The following is a 24,362-nucleotide window of genomic DNA, read 5'->3' as shown; positions in this document are numbered from 1 at the left end:
GGAAGGCCTGCAACAAGGCTGAGCGAGGCCACGAGTTCGCTTACTGGTACAGGCACTGTCTGCAGAGTCCGAATCCGCTCGGTAGAAGTTACTGTGGCAGGTGCAAATGCTGGCTGCTGGCGAGGTGGTGCGGCTATTGGGGGGGCAGGGGAGGCAGGGCCCCTCTCCCTGCTTCGCCTTGTAACTCCCGGGGGGACAGGCTGTGGGGTAGAAGAGATGGATGTGCTCTTCAGATCAGTGAGAATCTAGCCCTGCCCCAGCACAGCTCCTAGCTCCTCCACCTCCCAGACAGTGGGGGCTCTGCTGGGATTGCCTAACCCCGGTGCGGCTACAAAAGGCCCTTTTGCCCCATGCAAACCCCACGTCAGCGGATTCCTCCCCACCCCGGGCCCCCACCCCTACCCCAGGGCCTCACGGGCAAAGACGTCAGCCCCATCACCTGGGCAGCCCGGACTTGTCGAGGCACGGAAGGGAGAGGGAAGGAAGAGGAGGGGTGGGGAAGAGACCACTGGCAGGCTGGCAGCACCCTCTACTCTGCCAGTTTGCCCCCAGCCCTCCAGAAACTTGAGAAAAATCACCCCTCAGACCCTCACAGCCACCCCAGAACAGCCAGAGGTGGGGCCTTGTTCCCAGGACCAGCCTCTCTCCCCACCCACCAGGAGCAGGGGAGCAGCTCCTTCCTGCCCTTGGGCAGGGGTGGGGGCTGAGGAGGGGTGAGAAAAGGGGAAAAAGACAGCAGGCAGGAAGGCTGGGGTCACCAGGAGTTCAGAGGCCTCAAAGCATCCACAAGGGGCACCCCAGGACCCAAAGCAAGGCCCGAGCTGAGTGCCTGAACATCCCTTCTCCTCAGTGTCCTCTCTTGCCATCTACACTAGGGCCCCCAGTGCTCGGCTGTGAGGTTCTGCATATCTCTGACAGCCGTATAATTTATTATTCAAACTGGAATATTTTGAGAGTGAAAGGGGCTGCTAAGAATAATCATGTGATCATGACCATAAGCCAGGACGACCCAGACACATGAAAGCATATGGTCACTCTAACCACACACGACTGGCCCAGGGGAGGTCCTCCAGAATGTGGAGTGCCCAGACTTGGGGCTGTGCTCTTCTCCGGGGGTACATCTCCCCTCACTAAGGTGATGTTCACCCAAGCTCTTTCGAGCCGGTGGGGGAGGGGGCAGAGGCCAGGCCAGGCCAGTTGCTATGGGAACCAGCATGCATTTCCTGCCAGGGACCTGCAGAGTGTTAGCCCCTCTTCAGGCTGTCAGGCTCATCACCCCCACCCCCTTTCTCCACTTAGGATTTCTCCACTTAGGAAGAGGAAGTCTGGGGCAGGCTCCCATAGAGAAGTGGAGAGGGGCCGGGCAAGGCACTATTCACCTTGCCATGACAACACCCCACGTGGGGCCTCCTAGCCAGCCCCCACCCCTGCAAGTGCCAAGGCAGAAGGGATAGAAGGCAAGGCCCTCAGCATCTTGCCCTGCACAGCAGAGCCCTGGACGAGGCCGGAGCCCCAGCTCCCCCATTTCCTGCTCTGATACCTTGACTGTTGTTGTTCTCAGAGACCCTGCATCCTTACTGGTGGCACTGGGGAGATAACTGGACTCTACCTTACGAGATTGTGATGAGGCTCAAATGAGAGCCCTTTGTGACTGGGTTTTTATAGCTAGAAGTCTAGTATGCTGTAAGGTCTTAGGAGTCTTGGCAAGCCACCGCAGACAAGCCTCCTAATCTCCTCCTGTATGAAGTAAGGACAAGAGAATCCCTGTCCCCCACACATCCCCAGGTTCCCGAGAGAGTCACGGCCGACACTTCAGTGGTGATGGTGTTGCCATGTGCCAGGCAGTGTTCCAAGAGCTTCACATGCATCAACTCACTTAAGACCCCTACGAGTCCACAGAGGAATCACCACTATGGTCCCCATCTAGCACACGAGGAAACCAAGGTTCGAAGAGCAAGTAACCTGCCCAAGGTTCCAGCAGTTCTAAGTGACAGAGTCAGGACTCCGACTTCAGGGACCAGGCCCCCAACCTCTGTGCTGTCAACTCAGCCTCCTGAGGAGGAGATGAGACACCAAGGTAAAAGGGCCAAGCGGGAGCGCCCATAGCTCTGGGGCCCAGGTGATACGTGGCTTGGGCCCCAGTACCCTCCTCCCCCATCCCCCAAGCCAGTCCCCACTCACGGCGGCACTGGGAGTCCTTGGCAGCTGGCTCGTGGCCGGCGGCACAGGTGCAGGCACCCACAGGCACCATCCACTCCCCGTCGCCGTTGCAGTAAAGCTTGAGCGGCACAGACACCTCCACAGCATTGGCAACACACGTGCCAGGGGCGATGACCAGAGAGGTGGGCTCGGCCCCTGTGAGGGTCTCAGGGAAAAGCGCGAAGCCTGCGGTGGTGGATGCACACTTCTTGTAGAAGGCACGCACGGAGATGAGTGACATGCAGGCGCCCTGGTCCTGGAAGGCCAAGTAGAAGCCGGCCTTGGAGAGCGGCCCGAAGCTTCGCACCTTGGTGTTGACGCGGCCGGTGTCAAGCCGTGAGAAGCTCTCATCAGGCGCGATGGTGTCCACCTTCACATAGGGGTTCTCCATCCAGAAGGGTGAGGAGGCCGAGGCCACATCGCTGTCGGCCTCGTAGTAGAAGAGGTTGAAGGTCTCTTTGCAGGAGCCAGGGATGTTGGGGATGCTGTTGCAGTCACGCACGGTGAACTTGAGCTCCACGTAGACGCGCTGCACCTCCCGCCGCCAGATGAAGCCTGTGCGAAGCCAGTTGTTCTGGCTGGACTCCCGCACGTTGCACACCTGATATGTGCGGATGGGGTTCATGGCCTCATCGTAGCCACTCACCTCTTCCCACTGTGCAGGGACCAAGCGAAAAGGACAGAATGAGTGCCAGGTGCCTACGCCATGCCCAGATGTGTATTTGCTTCACAGAGATGCGTCTGTGGTGAACTGTCCTGAGGCTACACGGGTCCAAATCCCAGTCCCTGCTCAGTGACTATGGGTCAAGTCACTTAACCTCCCTGTACCACCGTTTCCCCATCTGTAACATGGCAAGAATGAAGACATATGAGGAATAAGGGACTTTAAGTGAATAAAGAACTGAGAGCATTTGATAAGGACTATGGGACTATCAGCTATAATATTTGTTATCTTTATGCCTCAGTTTTGCTGTTTATTAAGTAGGGCTGATTAGATGTAAATGACGTGGTAGGGAATCAAATCAGGTTAACATATATAATGGGCCTGTGACAATGTCCTATACAGAGCATATGTTCAATAAACACAGGCTGTCACCATCACATTTAACATTCACTGCAACCCCATGAGAAGGTATATCTGTTGTCCCCATTCTATGGAAGAGGGAGCCAAGACTCTCTGAAGTAGAGACTTGCCCAAGGTCACACAGTCAGATCTGATGAATGAAAGCCTGGAATGCCATCCCACCCCAGGGTTTCAGAACTCAGGGGGGTTGTGAAGTCCATCTAGGGGGGTTAGTTAGAATATTTTAAAAATGTCAGAACTACAGGAATTTAACCGCTAAGAAATGGAAGCCCAGAAAAGTGAACTGCCTTGCTAAAAGTCACAAAGCAAGTTAAAGATCTGGAGCCAAGGTTTCCTGGTCCCCAAGACAGTGACCTACCCAGGGACCCAGGAAGGAGGGAGATGGTTGGAGAAGACAAGCAAAGCACTGTCAGCCAGGAGAGTGACAGGCTGAAGGCAGGCTGAGGGGTGGGCAGAGGGAGAATAGGACAAAGATGGTGTGTGTGGGGAGGAGGACACAGGCAGACTGAAACCTGAAAGGGTGAGAAACACCCATAGGCAAAGAAGGAAGGTGACAGGTGCAGAGGATGGGAAACTGATAGGCAGGGGGCAGAGGCAGCCCTTCTCCAGCCCTGGTGAGGCAAGGGGAATGAACACTGGCGGAGGAAGTGGCCCCCAACACTCAGGGGAGAGGGTGGGGAAGGCTTACCCCACTTTCTGGATGAGATGTCCATGCCAACTCTGATGTCACCCACTTTGTGTCCATGAGGGTTTCTGGGGAGAAAGAGAAGAACAGAGGTCAGAGGCCATGCTCAGGGTGGGGAAAAGGAGGTTGTCCAAAAAAGGCCAGGACACCAGAAAGTGATTCCCACCAGGCACTGCCCCATCCCACTCCACCCCCAAGTCCTCGAAGCTCTCAGCCGCCCTGCCCTGGAGAAGAGCCTGCAGCCACATCCCAGAAATTTCAGACACCAAAGATTTGAGCCATCAGGTTGTTGGAGATGGGTGTCTACTACTGACCCCAGCTGGGGTCATAGAGGCAAAAGCCAGGCCCAGTTCACACACCTACAGGCTCGGCTAATCTCCACACAAAGGGGTAGCAGGCCCTTTATCCTGGAACAAAGGACCCTGTGCTTCAGAGCCTGCTGCCCAGGCCTCCCCTGACTCCATTCCCAACACAAAGGCCTGGCACCACACATGCCCAGGGGAAGGGGCGGGTAGTTACAGGGCAGAGCCAGCTCCCAGTCATCCTCCCACTCAACCACCTCTGGGGGATGGGGCACTGATACTCTCTGAGGCTGGACTGAGGGCCACCAAGACCCAGACCAGCTCCTTGAGAGCTAGTTCAGTTCTTGCCACAGTCCTTGGATAAAGGTGCTGTCTGTGCACCCCTTTTATAGGTGAGAAAACTGAGGCTCAGATAAAGTCAATATATGGCCTAAGGTGAAACTGCTAGGACTTGCGGTAAAGGGTTGAAAGGTAGCTGACTTGATAGCTAACCACTTAACCAGAGCACTCTGACTGCAGTATGAAGGGAAGAAGAGAGAAAGGAAGAACAGAGAAAGCCTAGAAAGCTATGTAACCTTTAAGTCCCAACCCAGCTCTCAGCTACCCTGCCCTGGAGAAGAGCCTGCAGCCACATCTCCAGAAATGTTAGACACCAAAGATTTGAGACATCAGGTCGGGCTCCTCCAGGAAGCCTTCACTGAACCACCAAATTAAGGTCAGATGCCTTCCTCTGTGCATCCAGGGCTGGGAGCCTTGTCACAGTACCGATCCTATTCCAAGCTTCAGTTTCTCATCTGTTTCCCCCTGCTCAGCCATAGGAGGGGCCCACTGATGTTTCTGACATAAACTCAGTCCCCGAGGAATCGGGTTCTGGGTTCTGGCTAGACAACTCTGCTCTCTGAAAGGAGAGGGACGCCAACTCCTTTCTTAGAGCCTGGGAGACTTCCCCTCTGCCCTGAGCTGGAAGAGGGCAGGTTGGGGCTGCCCAGGAGGAGAAAGACCCAAATCCCACAGATTCCAGGCTTATGGCCTTCACTGATTTCCTGTGCTCTGGGTCTGAGTTGAGGATGGTAGGTGAGGCGATTGTGGCCCAGACCCTCATGCAAGGCCAAGTTGGGGGGAGGCTCCCTCCTCTTCCATCGGAGGTGCTAGTCCCTGGAGGACCCAGCTGCAGGGTGAGCCATCCCAGCCTCATCGGTCGGTGGCCCGACAGGCCTCTCTGGCAGACAAACACACACACACAGACATCTGGCAGGGGGCTACAGGAGGCAAGGAGAGATGGGCAGAAGCAGGGGCCCAGAGACAGGCAGGGAGAGAGATGGTGGGGCAGGGGCCTCGCCGAGGCGGACGGTGGGCGGCTCAGAGCTGGAAGGATGTGCAGAGCCACTGGCTAGGACCAGACAGTGCGGTGACCAGTTGAGGACTACAGAAGACGGTGAGGTGGAGAGACAAGGAGGCCAGAGGAGACAGAGACAGAGAGGGAGGTTTCCAAGTAGCCTCTTCCTCAGCCAGCAGCCCAGAGCGTTCCGGTCTCTGGAGCCAGTAGAGCCAAGCACACCCCCTCCCCGCCAAGCCAGCCAGCCAGCCAGCCAGTCCGCCTGCTTGTCTGCCCGCTGCCCGCCACCCGCCCGCCTGAGCAGGCAGGGGCTCCCACCGCTCCCTCAAGCTGCCTCCCTCCTCCCTCTCCCTCACTTCCTTCTGCTCAGCCTGTGCCAAACCCATCTGGAACTGTTTAAACCCAAATATTCAGCCCCCTCCCCCCTCCAGCCAGATTCCTCCACAGTTTAAAACAAGCCCTGTGCTGGCTCTGAGAGGACGGTGGGGCTCGGAGGGGCGGGAGGGGATGGTGGGGAGGGGGAAGAGGGGGGGAGGCAGGGGTGGAGGGAGGCTCTTCATTTCTGTTTAATTTCTGGGGAGCGGGAGAGGGAGGGGGCGGGGATCGGCCCTTGGCCATCGCTCAGCCTTGGCCATCGCTCAATCTCGGCACATTTTTCCCATTAATGAGGAGAGGACTTGGATTTCGAGTCATGTGTGCCCGAGGAAGGGCTCCGGTCACCCTGGTGGGGAGGGGGCTTGCTCTCTGGGGAAGGGGAGGGGACTGCTCCCTTCAGCAAGAGGGAGACCCTGAGGTGCCTGTGTCCCAGCCTCAGGAAGGGCACAGAGGGGTCCCAGAATCCATCTGTGTGGCATTGGGAGGGACAGACCCAACCCAACAGAGCCCACCTTTCCTCGCCTACATGTGTGCTGCACACGCGAACGCGGACGTGAGCTGGGGTGAAGTATATGAGGTACCGGGGGTAAGGACAAGAGAGGGCTGAGAGAGCAATCTCCAAACTCCCCAGCTGCCAATTGCACTCCCATCCTCCTCTGCCCCCCATGTGGCTGCTGGAGGGAGACCAGAAGGCCGACAGCCACTCTCTGGTACCGGGCTCTGTCAGGCCAGAAACCCCACCAGCCCTTCCAAAGTGAGCAGGGGAGTGGACACTAGGCCTGGGGGCTTTCCAGGATGGAGCTTCAATGCGCAGAAGTAAACCAGCACCCCTTTCGGGTTTCCAAAGGGCTACAGAGAACGTACACGTGGCGCAAATCACACACACAAGCACTCCCCAGTTCTCCATGGTTGGGCTCATTCTCTGCTGTGGGGGCCAAAGAATGACAGGTCAACACATGTGGTGGACAAAACACACAAAGCCACAGCCACCCGCAAACACACACACACACACACACACACACACACACAGCTTCACACTCAGCCATGGTCTGTCTTTTTCAGACACACAGACGCATATGGTACAAACAGATCTGTCTTCCTCAGACACTCAAATACAGTGAAGCCCTCCTTTACACAGATTTGGTTTGCCTTAGGCAAACACTCACTCTTACAGTCTTCACATGTGCAGATTTCCAGAGACATCTGCGTACGGAGGGCACGCACACCGAAGGGTGCGTTCTCCTTACACACCCAACTGCACACGATTGCCAGCCTCGAGTCAGTCTTGAGTGTAGTCAAGTGCAAACGCAAACACCAGCTTCTCCATACAGACGCGATGACGTGCTCTCACGCAGCCACACATGAGCCTGGGCCGCATACTCATACGTGCCCCGGGAGTGTGCAGACAGCGCTGAGGCCAGCACCTACAGTTTGGATAAAGCCTCCAAGGCCCATCCTCCATGCACTCGCAACACAAACACACACACACGCACACACACTACAAGCATGTTCTTTCTGTGAGCTGAGTCTCCAGGTGGGGTGGAGGAGGGGCCAGGAGAAGGCAGCGTCTGTTAAGAAGGCAGAGGGACTGGACCAGTCTTGGCCAGAGGTGCAGGGAAGGAGCAAACCCCAGACCTGCTTCCTGTGGCCCTGGCCCAGGCGGGAGCTGTCACCAGTCCCAGTCACAAGGCTGGGGGCAGGGCAGGGGCATGAAGATGGTTCTGGGTGTGGCTGGGTGTGGCCTCCCCAGGTACCGCCCTGCCAACACAATGGCACTGTCCCCAGCACTGAGCCCCTGCAGAGAGGGGGGCATCACGAAGAGACTTAGCCCCAGGAGCTTTGGGCAACCCTTCCATACATACGTTGGGTACCCAGCAAGAAGAAAAGAGTATCATGGGCCCCCAGTCTGTGTCTGACGGCCTCCCTGGGCAGCCCAGGTGTAGCTGGGAGCCAGCCACCAATCCCGGTAAAGGGCCAAGTCCACACAGCTTTATGGGGCTGCCAGACTCCACAGTACCCCAAGTCACACAGAACACACTGCTCTGGGTCAGTGAGACCCAGGAAATCAAAAAACCCCCAAGACAAAAGCAAGAAGCCCAAGCTCCAGATGAGGGACTTGATGGCAGTGGGGAAGGTCATGCTCCTGGGCAGGTGGACAGAGGGGCAGAGTCTGGACAAGGAGGCGCATAGCCCTGCCTGCAAAGAGAGGGAGAAAACCCCAAGCCAGCCCCGAATTTGTCCCCCTCCTCCTTGAGGGGCTCCCCACCTCGGCCAACCAACCCAAGGGATCTGTCCCGTCTTCTCCCTGCTTGCCCCTACTCTGTACATCAGCAGACATACATGGGCGTACCAAGCCGCATACTCAGGGTGGTCAGCCTGAGGAAGAAGGGAGCCTGGGTTGGGGGGAGGGTTGCTCTGGGACCTAGAAAAGCCTAACTCACCCCAAGTTACCTCTCCCTTTCTCTGCCCATGGCCCTTGATGCTGGGACGGAGGGGAGGGGAGCATCTCAAAACAGAGAACACATTTTGTTTTCCATTCCTCCCCTCAGATCGTGGGGATTTATAATTAAATAAACCTGAGAGGGAGAAGGAGGAGAAAGCACAGAGCAAGGAGCCCAGATGCCTCCCTGTTCATCCATGCCCCCACCCTAGCCCTGGCCTTGTCAGCCAGCCAGCTGGGATCCAGGATGGACGGACAGCTAGCCCTTCGCCAGCATCCTAGCCACAGTGGGTCTGGCCAGGGGTCTGGGGGCAGGAGGCAAGAGGACATCTGGGGCCAGGGCAGCCCCTAGGGGCAGGGGGCCTCTCCCACCCCATCAGGTGCCCAGCTGTACCCAGTCTCTCCACCCGCCCCCCCACCCCGACCTCCCCAGCTGCCCAATCCCGACAAACCAGTTTGACTCAGCACAACAGGCAGGGCTACAATTTTCAAACTATGCAGGCCTGGTGATTCAGCCTCTTCATGCTGTTTAATTAGTGTAAGGCCGGGTGGCGGAGGCCTTGCCTTGCCCACGGCAGCTTAGGCTCTAGCTCCCTGCTGCTGAGGCCACAGAGCCAGTGGCGGCAGCAGCTCTGGCTGAAGGGAAGGCAGTGACAAGCAAACTGGTTCCCCCAAATACCTGCCACTGTCCTTCAGCGGCTGCTCTGAGGTGCCAGCTCGTGACAGACAGGGATGGGGTGGGGGCTGCCAGAGGCGACTGGACGAGTGAGCCAGCCCCAGAAATCCCAGGCCTGGCGTCCCCTCTCAGGGAGCAGCTCCTCAGGGGTCACCACTGCTGCCTCTGAGAGAGAGGGGGACACACATGCTACCTCCTTCCCTTGCACCCCACGTGCTCTGCGGCGGTCCCCACCTCTCACACCTGGCAGCCAGGTCTCCCCCTCAAAAGGGTAGGCTCTCAGCAGACCTCTCCCTGGTCCCACGTGTAAGTGTCCCACGGACCAGACATCCTTCCCCCTCCCACGCCTGTTCCTGGTCTGCTCGCCTTCCGGTTCGTGGTCCTGGAGGGGAGAAGGATCTTGGCTCGGGGGACTGGGAGATGCTACTCAAAGGGAGAGTGGGCAACAAGGTGGCCCCGTTTCCCTATGACTGAGGGTAAATCTGAGGGCAAAATCGGTGTGTGTTTGCACGGGGAGTGAAGCAATCAGAGGGCAAGGGGAGGGGAGTTTCTTCAACCAAGAAGGACACGCAAGAACCCTGGCTCCATCCTCACGGAAAACTGATGAGGTCCTTGGATGCAGCCTTGGGGGACCCCAAGAGTGTAGGGAGGGAGAGCAACCAGGTGCTAGACAGCACCTAACCAGGGCATCCATGACAAAACAGTACACACAATTCAGGACTCCTGGCTCTAAGTATAAAGGCCCCCAGATGTGGAGAGCCAAAAGGCTCCCCTAGGCCCAGGGCAAACCAAATCCTGGCAAAGCCAAATGGAAGGCTGGAGCCTACACCCCCTGCCTGTAAAGCTTGGGAGTAGGGAAGCTCCTAACTAGCCCTGCCCCGCGGCCCTAGCCCAGGACCACCAAGTCTTCCCACCTCACCCTTCAAGCTCCAGACATGGCTGGGGGATGGGCAGGACACAGACAGCTGCCCCGGACCCAGCTCTCATCCCATCCCAATCCCATTGCTCCCAGAGCTGAAGAGAGATGCAAGAGGGCGACAACTTGCTCTTCAGACCAATCTTCCCCCGTCACCCCCCCAAGCCCTTCATCTAACCTCTCTGCAGCAGGTAAGGCACACACCAGCTTCACTTCTGCCCCTCCTCAGGGGGCAGACCCCAGGATAATGATAATAGCACTTAATCCCTGAATAATAATGGCTGTGTGCTAAGCACACACATTAAGGACTCAATCTTCACTATGACTCTAGGATAGTGGGTACTACCACTATCGCATCTCAATATGAGGGAGAACTGAGTGGGGAGGCATACTTCTGTGTGGGGCCCCATGCCCCAAAGCATCTCTTTTTCCTTTCATTCTCGAGCACACACATTGAAAACCCTAAGGTCTGAGGTATGACAGAAGTAAAGGAACTGGTAAAAGCCACACACGGAAGGCACCCCACACTGGCCTGGCCTCCCAGCCACCACCTACCCAGTCAGGGAGTAGCCCCAAACACAGCTGGGGTGAGGGGGAAGGAGGGACAAAGTTGGGGCCCTGCTACCTGCTCTTTCCTGTGCTGCTACTGCTCATGGGCCCTCTGGACAGCCCAGTCAGCCCCTCAGCTCCTCGGCCCCAAGGCCTGGATGCCAAGCTCCCAGCTATGGCCTGCCGCTGAGGGTCTAGCAGATTGTGAGGGGTGTAGAGGAGGAAGAAAGGAAGGAAGGAGTGAGCTTCTTCAGGCAGTCCTTGCTCCCCTGACCCAAACCACACCCCTCCACCCCACTGTCAGCAGCAGCACCCACCACACCTGACAAGGAGGGCCCCACGCCTAGCACACACACAGCACCATAAGCACCTGTGCCTGTGTGGCCCCTCCTGGGCTAAGAACAGAGACACAGACCTGGGAACTCCAACAGGCTCCCTGGCTCACACCCTTGAGGCAATCAACAACAAAGCCCCACACTGGTTTCTCACGCCTGAGATCCTATCACACACATGTGGGCGCGACCTCAGTGTGTCTGCCGGGATTTGGATGTGTCCACCCGTGTGAATCGGCCTGTCAGCGCCGGTGGGCTCCGAGATAAAAGGGGCTAGAGGTTTGTAGGAATGTTTCCCAGAGAAAAAACTGGAACGCACCAGAAGATGCCTTTCTCTCGGAACTGTGCTCTTTCTTCCTTTAACTTTACCAATTGTGAACATACAAACAAACCAAGTTACACGGAATTCCTATTTTTGTTTCTGTAGTAAGAAAGCGACTAGATGTGCTGTTAAAGACGCCAAAACTAGGTACTGTCTATATTTCAATGTCCCACAAATTTCTGTGGTGTCCTACCCTCCAGATTAAGGTCTTCTTTCCTTTAATGGCTCCAAAATTTTAGGAAACCCTGTGTGTGTGCGTGTGTCTATTGTCTGTGACCACTGTCAGTGCCTCTCTCTCCCGCAGGCTCGTGTCAAGTGGCCACATGTGTGTGAGCTCTCCCACCAGGGCCAACAGCATCCTGTTCCCCCAAGTACAGTCGTTTGGAAGTTGGAGCTACCCGCTCGGCACCGTCTGGATCGGTTTTACACAACCTACTGAGGAACTCGGCCTTTCCCCACCGCCAAATGGGGCAAACCCCTGAACTTCGGGGGTCCAACGGAGACCTGAGCACTCGCATGTCCTGCTAGAAGGCGGAGAGCCGCAGCTCTTGCGCGCACTGCCCGTGCAGGCAGCACCTCGTGTGTAACTGGCGCTCCATAAACCATAAACAATAACAGGCCCCCGCCTCTCCACCCCCGCAGCCATCCCCTGACAAAGCAGGGTGCACGCACTCACACCTCTCACAGTCCACTCCAACGGGTTCGTAACCAACGCCGCCCCCCAACCTGGGAGTCCCGCTTCGCCCCCACCCGCCACAGCCCCGCGGCAGCCTCGGAGGCCCCCCGCCTCGCCCGGTGGGTCGCCCACACTTCCTCGCCTCCCCGGGCAGCTGAGGGCTCCCCTCCCCTGCGGTGAGTGCGGGGTTCTCCCCCATGAGCTCACAGCGGTGCTGTGACTTTCGGGGACGCTCAACCCGAGCCGAGCTGCCCGAGATCCACGACCCACGTACCGCGGGCCTCGGGGCCAGCTGGAGCCTGCGAGGCGGCTCCGGGGGCGTCCTCCCCACCCCATCCTCCGGCCCCCGGAGCGGCGCGGGTGACGGAACCTCCTCCGACGTGCGCTCAGCCCGCATCTGACCCACACCGCGGGTCCTCTCCGGCCTACGCTAGGGCGACCCCGGCCACGGTAAGCCTCGGACGCGCCCCCCGACGCCGCTCACCTTCCAGTGCCCGGCAGCCGGCGGGCAGCAGCAGCGGCAGCAGCAGTAGCGGAGGGAGCAGCGGCAGGAGCCCCGGCGGCGGCGGCGGTGGCGGCGGCGGGCGGGCTCGGGCCATGGCCGGGGCGGGCTCCGGGAGCCGAGCCGGGCCGCGCCGGGCCGCGCCGGCGGGGCTGCGGGCACCCGGGGAAGGGTCCGCTTCGCGGGCTCCGAGGAACGCTCGCGTACGGTCCCAGGAGATCCGGACAAGGAAAGGGTGCGATCCAGGCGGGCGGCTCCGAGACCGAGGCGGCGGCCCAAGCCTGGCGATGCTGGGGGATGCAGGAAGGTCGAACCCGCGGGAATCTGGACGGACCGGTCCAAGAGGATCCCGGGCGCTGGAGAGCTCGGAGCCGGAGAACTCCGGGAGGCGGGCCGGGGCGGGAGGGCGCAAGTGGTGGTAGTTCGGGGGCACAGTTATCCGGCGGTCTGCCGCGGGCCCGACTCGGATCCGGGGCTCCGGGTGCGCGCGCCGTCCGGGGTCCGAGCAGGGTTCTTGCTGCGCCGCTCACGTACTCACTTCTGCTGTCCCCAGCGCCGGCGCTGCCGCTCTGGGCGAGAGGGGCGGGACCGACCTCCTGCCTGTCAGCGCCTTGGCCCCGCCCCTAGCCGCGGGCCGCCCACTCACAGACCGCCAAGAGCGCCGCTTCGGCCTCGGGAGCTCTCCGCTGGAGTTCTGTTGGCGGCGCCTCCATCAGGCCCACCTTCAGGGTCTCCGAAGCCTGGAGTGGGCAGGGCCAAGAAAAAGATGAATTAGATTGGGCGGAGCGATGCTGTCAATCAGACAAAAACCCCACCTCCTGTTTCCCATTGGCCTTTAGTAGCCTAACCGGAGTCTGAAGAAGGGCCGGTCACATACAACGAGCTGAGGGCGCCCCCCTGTGGCCCGTACGCGCCCAGGGACGCCCCCACGTGGCTATCTTTTCTCCAGGCGCCTCCAGATCCTAACCTCGAGTTTAGGCACTTCAAGGGGTGCCTATCCGCAACACATCCTGCGACCAGGGCCTTCTGCTCTTTTATTCATTCAATCATTCATTCCTTCATTCATTCAGCCGTACTTTGAGCGTGGACTCTATTACTGCTGGTGCTACAGCAATCGACAGAGGTCTGTGTTCTCTTGGAGCTAGTTTAGTGGTGGAGGCGGGCATGAAGTCATCACAGCAGAACATAATACAAAGTTGCCAGAGCACATGTGAGGGGGATAGCTATGTCTGGCCCTGAGTGAAGGACATTTCAGCTGAAACATGAAAGATGAGTAGTAGGTGAATGATGTGTGTTTGGAGACAGGGTCAGGATGGGGTGGCTGTTTCAGACACAGCAAACACACTTTGTGCGACGTCCCGGCGGCAAGAGAAACTGATATTCACTAGAGGAATCTGAAACAAGTTCAGAATATCCTGAGTGTAGGGTTAGAGGCTGAAAGGAGGCTTAGAAGTAGGTGTAGAGGGCCAGAGGAATTGTTTTCAGACTCATAAGGCATTCTTGAGAGCTGGAGCTTGAAGCAAAGGCTTTGCCTTACCCGCCTAGCATGGCTGCCCTGGGAAGTAAGAATGGGGGAGGCAAGGGTAGAAACAGGGACCTAGAGAGGGAGCTGTGCAATAGCCAGGTAGAGGAACGTGCTGGTTTGAACTAGCGTGGAGACTGTGGGGATAAAGAAAAGTGGGCAGGTCTAAGGTGTTTTAGGAGGTAGGATTCATGAGATTTGTGACTGAGTGGTTGAGAGGTACATGGTGGATGGAGCCATGATGGAGAACCCCCCGGGGTTTCTGGATTGGCAATGAACTTCTATCCCATTTGCTCAACCAATATTTACAACATGCAATAAACACTCTGAAAAAATAGGTCTTGTTTCTTAAGTGGTAGATGTTATTATAGCCTCATTTTACCAACAAAATTGACAACTAGAAAGGCTTAGTGACTTGCCCCAAGTCATACTGCAAATAAGTGACAGGGGAGGATTTGAATCCAGGACTGTATCGCGTTTAGGCTCCCTCATTCCACTTCATCAGAGATCTTAGGATCACCCACATGCTTGTTAGAAACTCAGAATCCTGAGCCAGCCATTCCTCCTTGGATCTTGGGACTCAGAAACTCTGGGACATGGGGCCCAGGATTCTGCATTTTAAATAAGCATTCCAGATGCTGCTGATGCACACTGGTGGTGGAGAATGACTATCACCATGCAGCCAGTCACTGTCCTAGCTGGAGAAACCTCCTTCCATGAGCCATCCCAGGGCCTTCCCCAGCTACCCTGAGATGTCTGGGGGGCAGAACATAAGCAATGAGACTCTAGGTGGGCTCATACTTAATCCTCTGATCACGAAGTGCCTCAGTTCCAGTCCTGGAAGCTCCGTGGGAACAAAGGAAGTCACGATCTGGTGCCTGAAGACATTGTTCTGACAGCAGGCCATCCTCCCAGCCGGAGACAGGGTGTGTGTGGGCACACAGGGCTGCAGTAAAGGGCGGCCATGAGACAGAGGGCCAGACTGCACCTTAGCCTCCCAGGCTCTTCTAACTCCAGATCTGTTCTCAAGCCCAGGAGATCTCTCCCGACATCCTGTAAGGCTCAAGAGCACAGAAGGCACCTTGGAACTCATCTCATGCAACTCTCCCATTGTAGAGCTAGAAAGCCCGAGGTCCAGAGAGAACTGTTTGCCCCACAGTCCCCTCTGCCCTGGGGTACGGGTTGGCATTGGGTAGTATTTTGGCAGGCGTCCTCACAACAACACCTCTCAGCCGAAGCCCTGCTTGTTGCAAAGCGGATCTGTGAGGCTGGCCCTCCTGTTTGCTCAGCAGCTGTGCCAGGCGAGGCCTCGCCCTGGACAAACACAGCCTGCCGGGCAGCAGGCACCAAGCTCCTTTGTTCTTAGGCCTGATAGCAGGGCCAGCAGGTAACAGAGGGCCCGTCACCGGATGTTGGCACCATGGTTCCCACGGGAATGCTTCCTGATCAAGAGGCCGACAGGCTGAAGGGCACCCAGGTACTGACTCCAACAGCCTGGGGCAGGAAGGCGACCACCTGGCAAGAGAGCAGACGTGAGTGGGGAGCAGGTGGAGGCATGGGGACCAAAAGCCAGGCCAGATAAGGAAAGCTGAGACACCTCCATCTCTTTGGGGCTAGGCGGGCAGGAGGTCCTAACCTACCTTTCCAGGCTGAGAAGGTGCCAAGGAACCCAGGGATCAGCCTCTGACCTTTGATTTGGAATAAAGGGAAAATGTCCAGAATGAGGTCAAAGTCCCTCTCTCTGAGCCCACCATCCTTTGTCCATCTGAAACTATGAGGAAGCTTCATGTCGAAGCAAGAACTTGCTGAGACCCGAGTACAAACCCTGGCACGGTCATTCACCAGCTGGGGGATAAGAAGCTAAAACTTCCTGAGCCCAAGTATCCGTGGGAATGAAGGTAGGATGGTGATCACACTTCCCTAGCAGGCCTATTGTGGTAGTCTGGCCACTGGGCAGGAGCGCAGCAGGTGCCGGTTAAATAGTCCCGATGATAATTAATACCAGTCCCCAGAACCTCTCTGGCAATGCTGACAACTAGAGGAATGACTATGAATTGAATTGGGGCTTAGAGCCCCCTGCAGCTGTGACCAACTTCAGATTCTCTTTTAAAAAGATAATAGATAGGGATACCTGGGTGGCTCCATAAGTTAAGCGTCTGCCTTCGGCTCAGGTCATGATCCCAGGACCCAGGGACAAGCTCCTTGATCAGTGGGGACCCTACTTCTCCCTCTGCCTGCCGCTTCCCCTGCTTGTGTGCTTGCTTTCTCTCTAACCAATAAATAAATAAGTAAATAATCTTTTTAAAAAGAAGGATAATAAATATATGTCCCTGTGGGTTTGTAGGTTGGGGATTGTTGCAAGAAAGTTGAAACTGGGAGAAGAGAGCTTGGGGGCAGTAAATGATGGTGGGAGTGATCTGATGAGTGCTTTGGGGGTTCTCATTGAGGACCCCGGTGTGGGGACAAGGAGACCAGTGAGGAGACCACAGGTGAGCGTTGATGATGGCTGGGCTGGCCAGTGGTCTGAGCAGCAGTGTGGGTGGTCATTTACAGGAAGAGAAGTGAGGACTTAGGAGCCATTTGGTTGGGGAGTGGCTAGGGGTTGAGGACTGAGGGTGTCATTTTGGACTGGCTAACTTAGGAGGCCGGTTAGACATCCACACATGCACATCGAGGAGACAGCTGGCTTCACCACTCCCATGTCCTCCACTGACACCACCCCCCCGCCTCCCCGCCCTTGCTATCTACACAGCCTCAACTCTGGTCTCTCTCTGTCCCTTGGAGGCATGACCTCGGGACCTTTGCACTGGCTGTTCCTTCTGCCTGGTTGCTCTTTTTCCAGTTCTTACAGAGCTGCGTCCTCTCAGAATTTAGGTCTATGCTTAGAGGTCACCCCCACCCCATCCACTTCGATTCCCTCCCTTATCCTCCACACCAACACTGTCTAGCCCTTTGCACTGTCTCATTTCCCTATACTACTGAGTACTAACTGAGATTATATTATTTTGTCATTTGTTTACACATGTATCAGCTGTCTCCCTTTCTAGAATGGAAGCTTTCTGAGAACAGAGGCTGGCCTTATTTATCAACGAATCCCTGGTGTAAGGCCCAGTGTCCTGCAGGAAGTGGCCTCTCAGTAACAGTTTACAGACCAAGTCAGTAGGTATGGCCAACAGATGGTATTCATGCTGCCTCTTCTTCTCCCCAAGACTTTGGTGGTCATTGCTCATGGCTTCTGAACTCTTTCTTCAACATGGTGCTGTAGGCAGCCCTTGTCAGTCAGGGTTGGCACCTGAAGTCAAACCTATCTGCCATCCCTGTGGTGGACAAAGGTCCCCTTCTTACTACTGGTATGACTTTGTGTGAATCTTTTCTTTCCTTTTTTTTTTTTTTAAAGATTTATTTATTTGGGGTGCCTGGGTGGCTCAGTGAGTTAAGCCTCTGCCTTTGGCTCAGGTCATGATCTCAGGGTCCTAGGATCAAGCCCCACATCAGGCTCTCTGCTCAGCAGGGAGCCTGCTTCCCCCTCACTCTCTCTCTGCCTGCCTCTCTGCCTACTTGAGATCTCTCTCTCTGTGTCAAGTAAATAAATAAAATCTCTAAAAAAAAAAAAAAAGATTTATTTATTTATTTTTAGAGAGAGAGAGAGAGAGCATAAGCGGGAGGGGCAGAGGGAGAGGGAGAGAGAGAATCCCAGGCAGACTCTGTGCTGACCCCGGAGCCCAATGCGGGGCTCCACCTCACAGCCCTGAGATCATGACCTGAGCAGAAAGCAAGAGTTGGACACTTAACCAACTGTGCCACCCAGGCGCCCCCTCACCCCCGCCCCCTTGTGTCTTTTAAAGTTCCTTGGGCCTCAGTCTCCTTCTCTCCTCCAAGGTGTAGGAGTCTTCTCATCGCTCCTTATTGTGGAGGGCCTCCAGGCGGGAGCCTGCTGCCACATGGCAGATAGGCCGCTCACTTACCATCTTTCCCCAGAGTCACTCTGCTTTCCTCTCTGTTCCCCTCGGCTTTCTCGCCAGCCCCAGACGAGACGAGGCTAGAAGGGACCTTTGATACATGGCCCAATCAAAACCCTCATTTTCAGGCAAGGTCCTGAAGACAGGGACGGCCCATGGAGCCAGAAATCCAACAAAGATGAGTTACCCACACCCAGGGCTCTGGCAGCAGCCATCCCTTCCCTGGATCTCCGGCAGGGCCTGGGCACTTGCTGTCAGCCCCCTCTTCTTCATCCTCATCGCAGGGAGGGGTGGGGTGGCCTGCACTTCCTCGAACTCGGGCACATTCCAAAGCCCCAGGAGGCATGAGACCAGGCTTCCCTCCAGGCCCTGGCAGTTGGTGGAAGAAGGATGGCCTGTGGATTCCTGGCTCCTTCCCCCACTTCTGAGCTGCCCGTTCCAGAAAGAGGGGAGAGAGGTGCAGCCCTCTTCCTCCACAGTTGCTTTTGGAAATTGCCTCAAGTTGTTTGGACCAGGGCGAGGCTCTTAGGGGTTTCAAAGCCAATTAATGGCCTGTTGGCAGCTTCTCACCTTCATCCTCTTCTGATCCAAGCTGGATCACCCCCTCCACTCTCCTGAAGCCTTTCCACAGCCTCTCTGACAAGAACTGGGTTCTGGCTTCCCTTGAGGAAGGGTGGAGGAAGAAATGGATGAGTATTGACTAAACCTCTCTGTGATCTTAAGTGGAGGAGCTTCAAATGTCTCCCAGAGAGGGGAACGCTTCGGTTCCTTTGAGCTTGCCTGTGCAGAGCCCTTGTTTGCAAACTGTCTTTTCTTGGGGAGCCGCCGTACTTCCTTTTCTAGGAGCTATTTGGGGAAACTCTAATGTTTGCAGGAACAGAGAGCTAGCTCCCTGCTCAGGAGGACAGTGAGGACCCAGAGGAATCCATAAGTGCTAATTAAGGACCAATACCCATAGACATCTGGGGAAAGTTTAAAAAAAAAAAAAGGAAAAGGCTGGGGCTTTCATGTTTAATGAGGAAGGAGGGAGTAGCAGGGACGAAGGGAAATTTGGGGAGACAGATTTTGACATGATATTGGACATTTCAGCCCACTTATTGAACAGTTCCTAGGTGCTGTGGGGCAAGGGCAGACAGGCACCGGCCCACTCTGCCCAGGGGAGGAGTCACAGACACCTTCCTGAGGTGGCAGATGCTGAGCAGAGACCAGGCTAAGGTCCTGAGAATAAGAGGAGGCTGCCAGGGGAGGATGACAGATGGGAAAGACCAGGCAGCGGGCCTTCAAGGCCCCAGACACACCATGGAATCACCTAGGGAGTCTTTTAAAAAGAAGGGTGGCTAACCCCAGAAAGACTGGTTGGGGGGCAGGCCCTGGGCCTTGATGTCAAGTGGGTCTAATGTTGGGCGGCAGGTAGGGAGATCATAAGATACAATCATAAGATCATAAGATACTGGGAGGACAGTCCATGAGTCATTGGTCCCTGTCAGTGGCAGCCACATGGCTCTGTTAAGGAGTTTGGGATTCAGGTGAGGGAGATGGGAAGTCCCTCATGGGTTTTAATCTCCCTGCAGAGGATTAAGTTCGTCCCATTTGCTTTATAAAACTATGCCATTTAGTCTAGCTTTCCCCTCCTCTCTCCCCCAAACTCAGCTGATGGGAAAGGTTCCCTACTGAGGCTCACTCAGGACCACTGGGGTCAGTGAGACCCGCTGGGGGCTCTCCCTTCCTCTGTCAGGCCAGGCCTTGGTCTCTGGGCAGTGTGGCTCCTCTGCACCCACGTCAGGTGGTGAAGGGTCATCGAGAGGCCCAGCGTCTTCTCCCCACTTGTCTTCTGTCTACAGCAGCTACCCAGGTACTGGCTCTGGTCAGTTCCTCCTGGGCTTCTTTCTCAGCCCAGCCGGACAAGGCGCCTGATCTGCCTCAGGGTTCCAGCCGGCACAGTACAAGTAAGGCAACGTCTCCTCTCAGTTTTCCAAAGCTATCACTCTAGGGGCTGGAAGCCCTCACAGCTTTTTCCTTCTCGGAATGCGTTCTATCAGGCCTTCCCAGGTCTCTGCTGATTTCCACAAAGCCTTCGATGGGATGCCCCTCATGCTCCCAGCTGGACGGAGAGCGCAGGGCAAGAAAGCTGGGCTTCAGAGTCTGTGGGACTTAGATTAGAAACCTCTCAGGAGCTCTGTGACCTCGGGCAGATCACTTCATCCCTGTTCCTGTTTCCTCACTTGTAAAACAGCAACACCAACCTCACGGGACTTTTGAGCATTAAATGGGAGAAATATGTGAAAGTTTGAATGGAGTACCTAGTACATAGTAGGTCTTCAATAAATGCTAGTGTCATTTACTACTACTACTACTACTACTACTACTACTACTACTACTATTACTAGTGAGGGTGGGTAATAATTCCTCCTCCTATGGGGGTATAGCCATGAGCCAGATAGGTACAGTCCCAGCCTTCATGGAGCTTCCTGTCCAAAAAGGGTTCAGGGTTCAATGTTAAAAAGCACACTGGTGAGTCCAGCAAGGCCATGCTCAGGAGATGCTATGGGCACTGAAATGATGAGACTGACTTACCCAGGTCAGGGAAAGGGGGAGAAGTAGTGGGGCCAGAAGAGGCAGAAAGAATCACTCTGGGGTGCAGTACCAAATGAGACACGTTCCCCCATATCTTCTCACACAGTTGCAGAACCCCGAGAGTATTGTGAACTACTTCTAAATGTCGTGACCCCCGCCTAGAGTCACAGGCCTCCATAGGTCTCATACTACATGGCGTCCCCGGGGGATAGCATCTGTGCCTGTGGCTCTTTCCCATGCCTTGGACCCATCCCCTGGCTCCTGGACATCTCCGTTTGGGTGTCAAGTCCAAGATGTCCTCAAATCCAATACGTCCGAAGTTATACTTACCTCCCTTGGCCCCTTGCCACGCTGCTTCCTTCTGGGTCTATCTCAGGGAAGAATAGGCGATTCCATCTTCCAGGTGCCCATACCAGAAACCAGAGTGTCCGTGTAGACAACTGTCCTTCCTTCACACATCCCATTCATTATCAGTCATGACGGGTTTTAGCTACTTAGAATTTCTTTTCCTGCTCTCTGGTGGTTCGTGTCCTCACAGCCATCTCAGCCACCACCTTGGTATAAGTGAGTCCTTCCTCGCCTGCCTGTTTGGTTGCAGTGACCTAATAATTGGTCCCCAAACTTATTTTTTTAAGATTTTATTTATTTATCAGGGAGAGAAAGAGAGAGAGTGCGCACAAGCAGGGGGAGCAGCAGGCAGAGGGAGAAGCAGTCTCCCTGAGGAGCAAGGAGCCTGCTGCAGGACTCGATCCCAGGACCCTGGGATCGTGACCTGAGCCGAAGGCAGACACTTAACCGACTGAGCCACCCAGGTGCCCCTGGCCCCCAAACTTGACTATGATGTTATTCTGACAAATTACCATTTGTGATCAAGTCAGGTGCCCCCACGAGCCACCTACCCGTGGTATAGAGATTCTGAATGTGGCTCTGCAATCAAGCAGGTGGGGTTCAAGTCCTGTCACTCACTAGCAGTGTGACCTTGAGCTCCCGTGGACCCCCCAGGCCTGCAGTGTCTGACATTTCACAGTAGGTCTTCAATAAACATCTGTTTAGTGCTGATGACATTCAGAGTCTACAGATAGAACCACCTGTCATTCTTGCCGAGGGGATGGTCCTTGTAAAACCTGGCTGGCCTGTGGTTGTTAGAGCTGCCAGAGTCTTCTCCCACAAGAGCAGTCCTGCTCCCCAGCTCCCCAGCTCAGAATCGGCCTTTTTAGGAATTGCTCAGGCTTCCCTGCTCTGGCCCCGCATATCTGTTATTTCTGTCTTTTCAAGATCAGCTCAATCCCCCCACTTTGGGGAATTGCTTCTACCCCAGTCCAGTGATGTGATTCCAGTGAGCCCTCCGGTCAGTGTAGCCCACACCACGGTCCCGGGGGGGATCAAAGGACCAGCGGGAGAGCATGGATCTGCCTTCGTTTCCCAGAGCTGAAATGTTGTGAGTTGGGGCTTGCTGGTTGCCAACCTCCCCAGGCATGGAGACGGTCTGGACAATAGAAAACGAGACAGAGGAGAAGGGCAGAAGGGAATAGAAGATTTGCCAGTGTCACCGAGCTCCTCCATCCAGTCTACTTCTGGTGAGAGGGGGCGGCTCACTTCTTCATTTAACAAACTTTCGCTGAGCTGCTAGCACATGAAATAATTAAGATACCATCACTGTCCTTGTGAGAGTAATTCTGCTGTGACAGGGATGTGTGTGCATACACACACACGTTCATCATGGGTCATGGAAGAGGCACAAAAGCCAGAGGGTATGCTGTCACCTGGGGGCAGCTCAACACAGACTTCGTGGAGGTGGTGATCCCCAGAGGAGTCTCGAATGCCACTGGTAGGAGTAATCCTCTATGGGTCTACTCTTCAAAGTGAGAGGCTAAGCTTCCCAGGCGGGTCAGTTGGAGGTCCTGTGTGGACTTATTTCTAAGGAGAAGCCTTTGTTGTATGAACACATCGCAGAGCTGCAGGCACTCTCCCAGGAGGTGGCAAAGTGCTGGAAGGGAACCACCAAAGGCGGATGCCCTGAGCTGTCCCCTGCCACAGATCTCCCATTGTGTCCTGCCATTTCCTCCGGAAGTTTCAGCCTTGGATGGCCGCCCTGACCTACCTCTTCAGGTTGATCAAATGGCCCAATTATCTAGCTAGGATCCCAGATTGTCTTGAACTGAATGGATGTGGGATTGGGGGGGGGGGGGCGGCGCACGTCTAGTAAAGAAAGTGCCAGAGGGAGTCCAGCCATCCACAAGCTGTTAGCTGGAGCCGGCTGCCACAAAGGATCCTTTTGTTATTCCAGGAGGTGTTGTCACAAGAGCTTGGCCACAACTCACAAAGCACATCCAGGAACTGTGTTCATGAAAGGGCTGGCAGGGAACACTGTCTGGTGGCCTGGAATGGATTCTGATCTTGAGGAGAGGGGGTGGGGAACACCCGCCAGGCTACCCAGCACCACCTGTCCCCGGAGCTGGCTGTCCTGTGGGTAGTGACCAAGACACATGGCCAGGACTCCGTGGTGACAGCAGCAGAGCTTCTCAGAGAAGGGATTCTGGGCTGTGGTCAGCTCCGTCTGAAAGTCTCCGAGGGCTGCTCGTTCCATCTTAAGCCTTATTGCAGCAACAGTTGTAGCTCTCCCCTGTGATCTGTAACCCACGGACTCTCCGGGCCTCAGTCAAATCCACACTGACCTCAACAGAGCAGCAGAAATCAGACCCATCCTGGATAGGAAATTGATTTGAATTGCCACTCTCATAGCTAGGGCGACCCTCAAACCTGAACACTCCCAAGAGTCAAAGGACATGCCACTAATGACTTTACTGGGACAACTGTCACGGACAAGCAAGCCTAGAAGTTCGGGCGGGCTCCCTATTTATTCCCTGGAACAAAAGGTCAAGACAAAAGGATGACGCGTTGAAGCAGATCGTCAGTGGAGACAGCCAGCCAGCCCGTCCAAATCCCCGGTGTGCCTCCTGTCTCTTACTTCCTGTGTCTCAGCAGGAGGCTCTGAATTCAGAATGGCACAGACTGCCTCCAGACTTTGCTGAGACTTCATAGCCAAGAGTATACTCTAGATGCATTCCTGTGTAACTATTCTTCCATTGTTCTTACCACAAAAGGCTACTAAGCACAGACTAGAAGGTAGGCTTGTGCATGTGGGGGTGAGGGCACTCAGCTGGAGCGGATGGGGTTTGAAGACCACAGTGCCCTCAACCCAGTTAGTCCGCTCCTGGGGGTACCGCCTTGTGAGACTCTCCTGTGTGTGCAGAAAGAAAGCTGAACAAAAATCCTTATAGCAGTCTTGTCTGTAGCAGTAAAAAATTGAGGGCAAACCTAAGGGTCCATCAACAGAGTCACAGATTTTTAAAAGGGACGATAAAAACAAACAATGCAATTTAAAAATGGGTAGACGATCTGAATGGACATTTTTGCAAAGAAGACATCCAGATGGCCAAACAGACACATGAAAAGGTATTCCACATCTCTAATCATCAGGAAAATGCAAATCAAAACCATAATGAGATAACACCTCACACCTGTCAGAATGGCTCATATCAAACATGCAAGAGATAAGAAGTATTGGCAAGGATGTGGAGAAGAGAGAATCATTGTGCATTTTTGACGGGAAAGTAAGCTGGTACAGTCACTATGGAAAAGCAGGCGGTTCCTTAAAAACACTGAAAATGGAACTACCATGCCGTCCCGCAAGTCACATCATTCTGGATAATTACCCAAAGGAAATGAAATCATGATCTCAAAAAGACATATCTGCACCCCCATTTCATGGCATTTATAATACCCAAGATGGGAAACAGCCCACGTATCCATTGACAAATAAATGCATACAGAAACTGTGGTCATATATATAATGGAATATTATTCAGCCACAGAAAAGAAGGAAATCCTGCCATTTGCAGCAACATAGATG

The 24,362-nt window shown here is 55.3% G+C and overlaps 1 protein-coding gene across 1 annotated transcript in view; it reads right to left on the bottom strand.

Moving 5' to 3' along the window:
* EPHB3 (EPH receptor B3) overlaps positions 1 to 24,362 on the bottom strand; it is a gene marked incomplete at its 5' end in the record, with an annotated part of 71,527 nt that overhangs the window by 6,534 nt on the left and 40,631 nt on the right. The window contains 5 exons of the mRNA XM_080804936.1: positions 45 to 200; positions 2,182 to 2,854; positions 3,972 to 4,036; positions 12,377 to 12,911; positions 13,045 to 13,134. Of these exons, the coding sequence (XP_080661062.1) occupies positions 45 to 200; positions 2,182 to 2,854; positions 3,972 to 4,036; positions 12,377 to 12,911; positions 13,045 to 13,134 (1,519 nt within the window). The remainder of the gene's footprint in view (positions 1 to 44; positions 201 to 2,181; positions 2,855 to 3,971; positions 4,037 to 12,376; positions 12,912 to 13,044; positions 13,135 to 24,362) is intronic.

The sequence above is a fragment of the Martes martes genome (genome assembly GCF_963455335.1).
Source record: "Martes martes genome assembly, chromosome: 1".
In the NCBI taxonomy this organism is placed as follows: domain Eukaryota; kingdom Metazoa; phylum Chordata; class Mammalia; order Carnivora; family Mustelidae; genus Martes; species Martes martes.
This window is presented reverse-complemented; position numbering and strand designations above follow the sequence as displayed.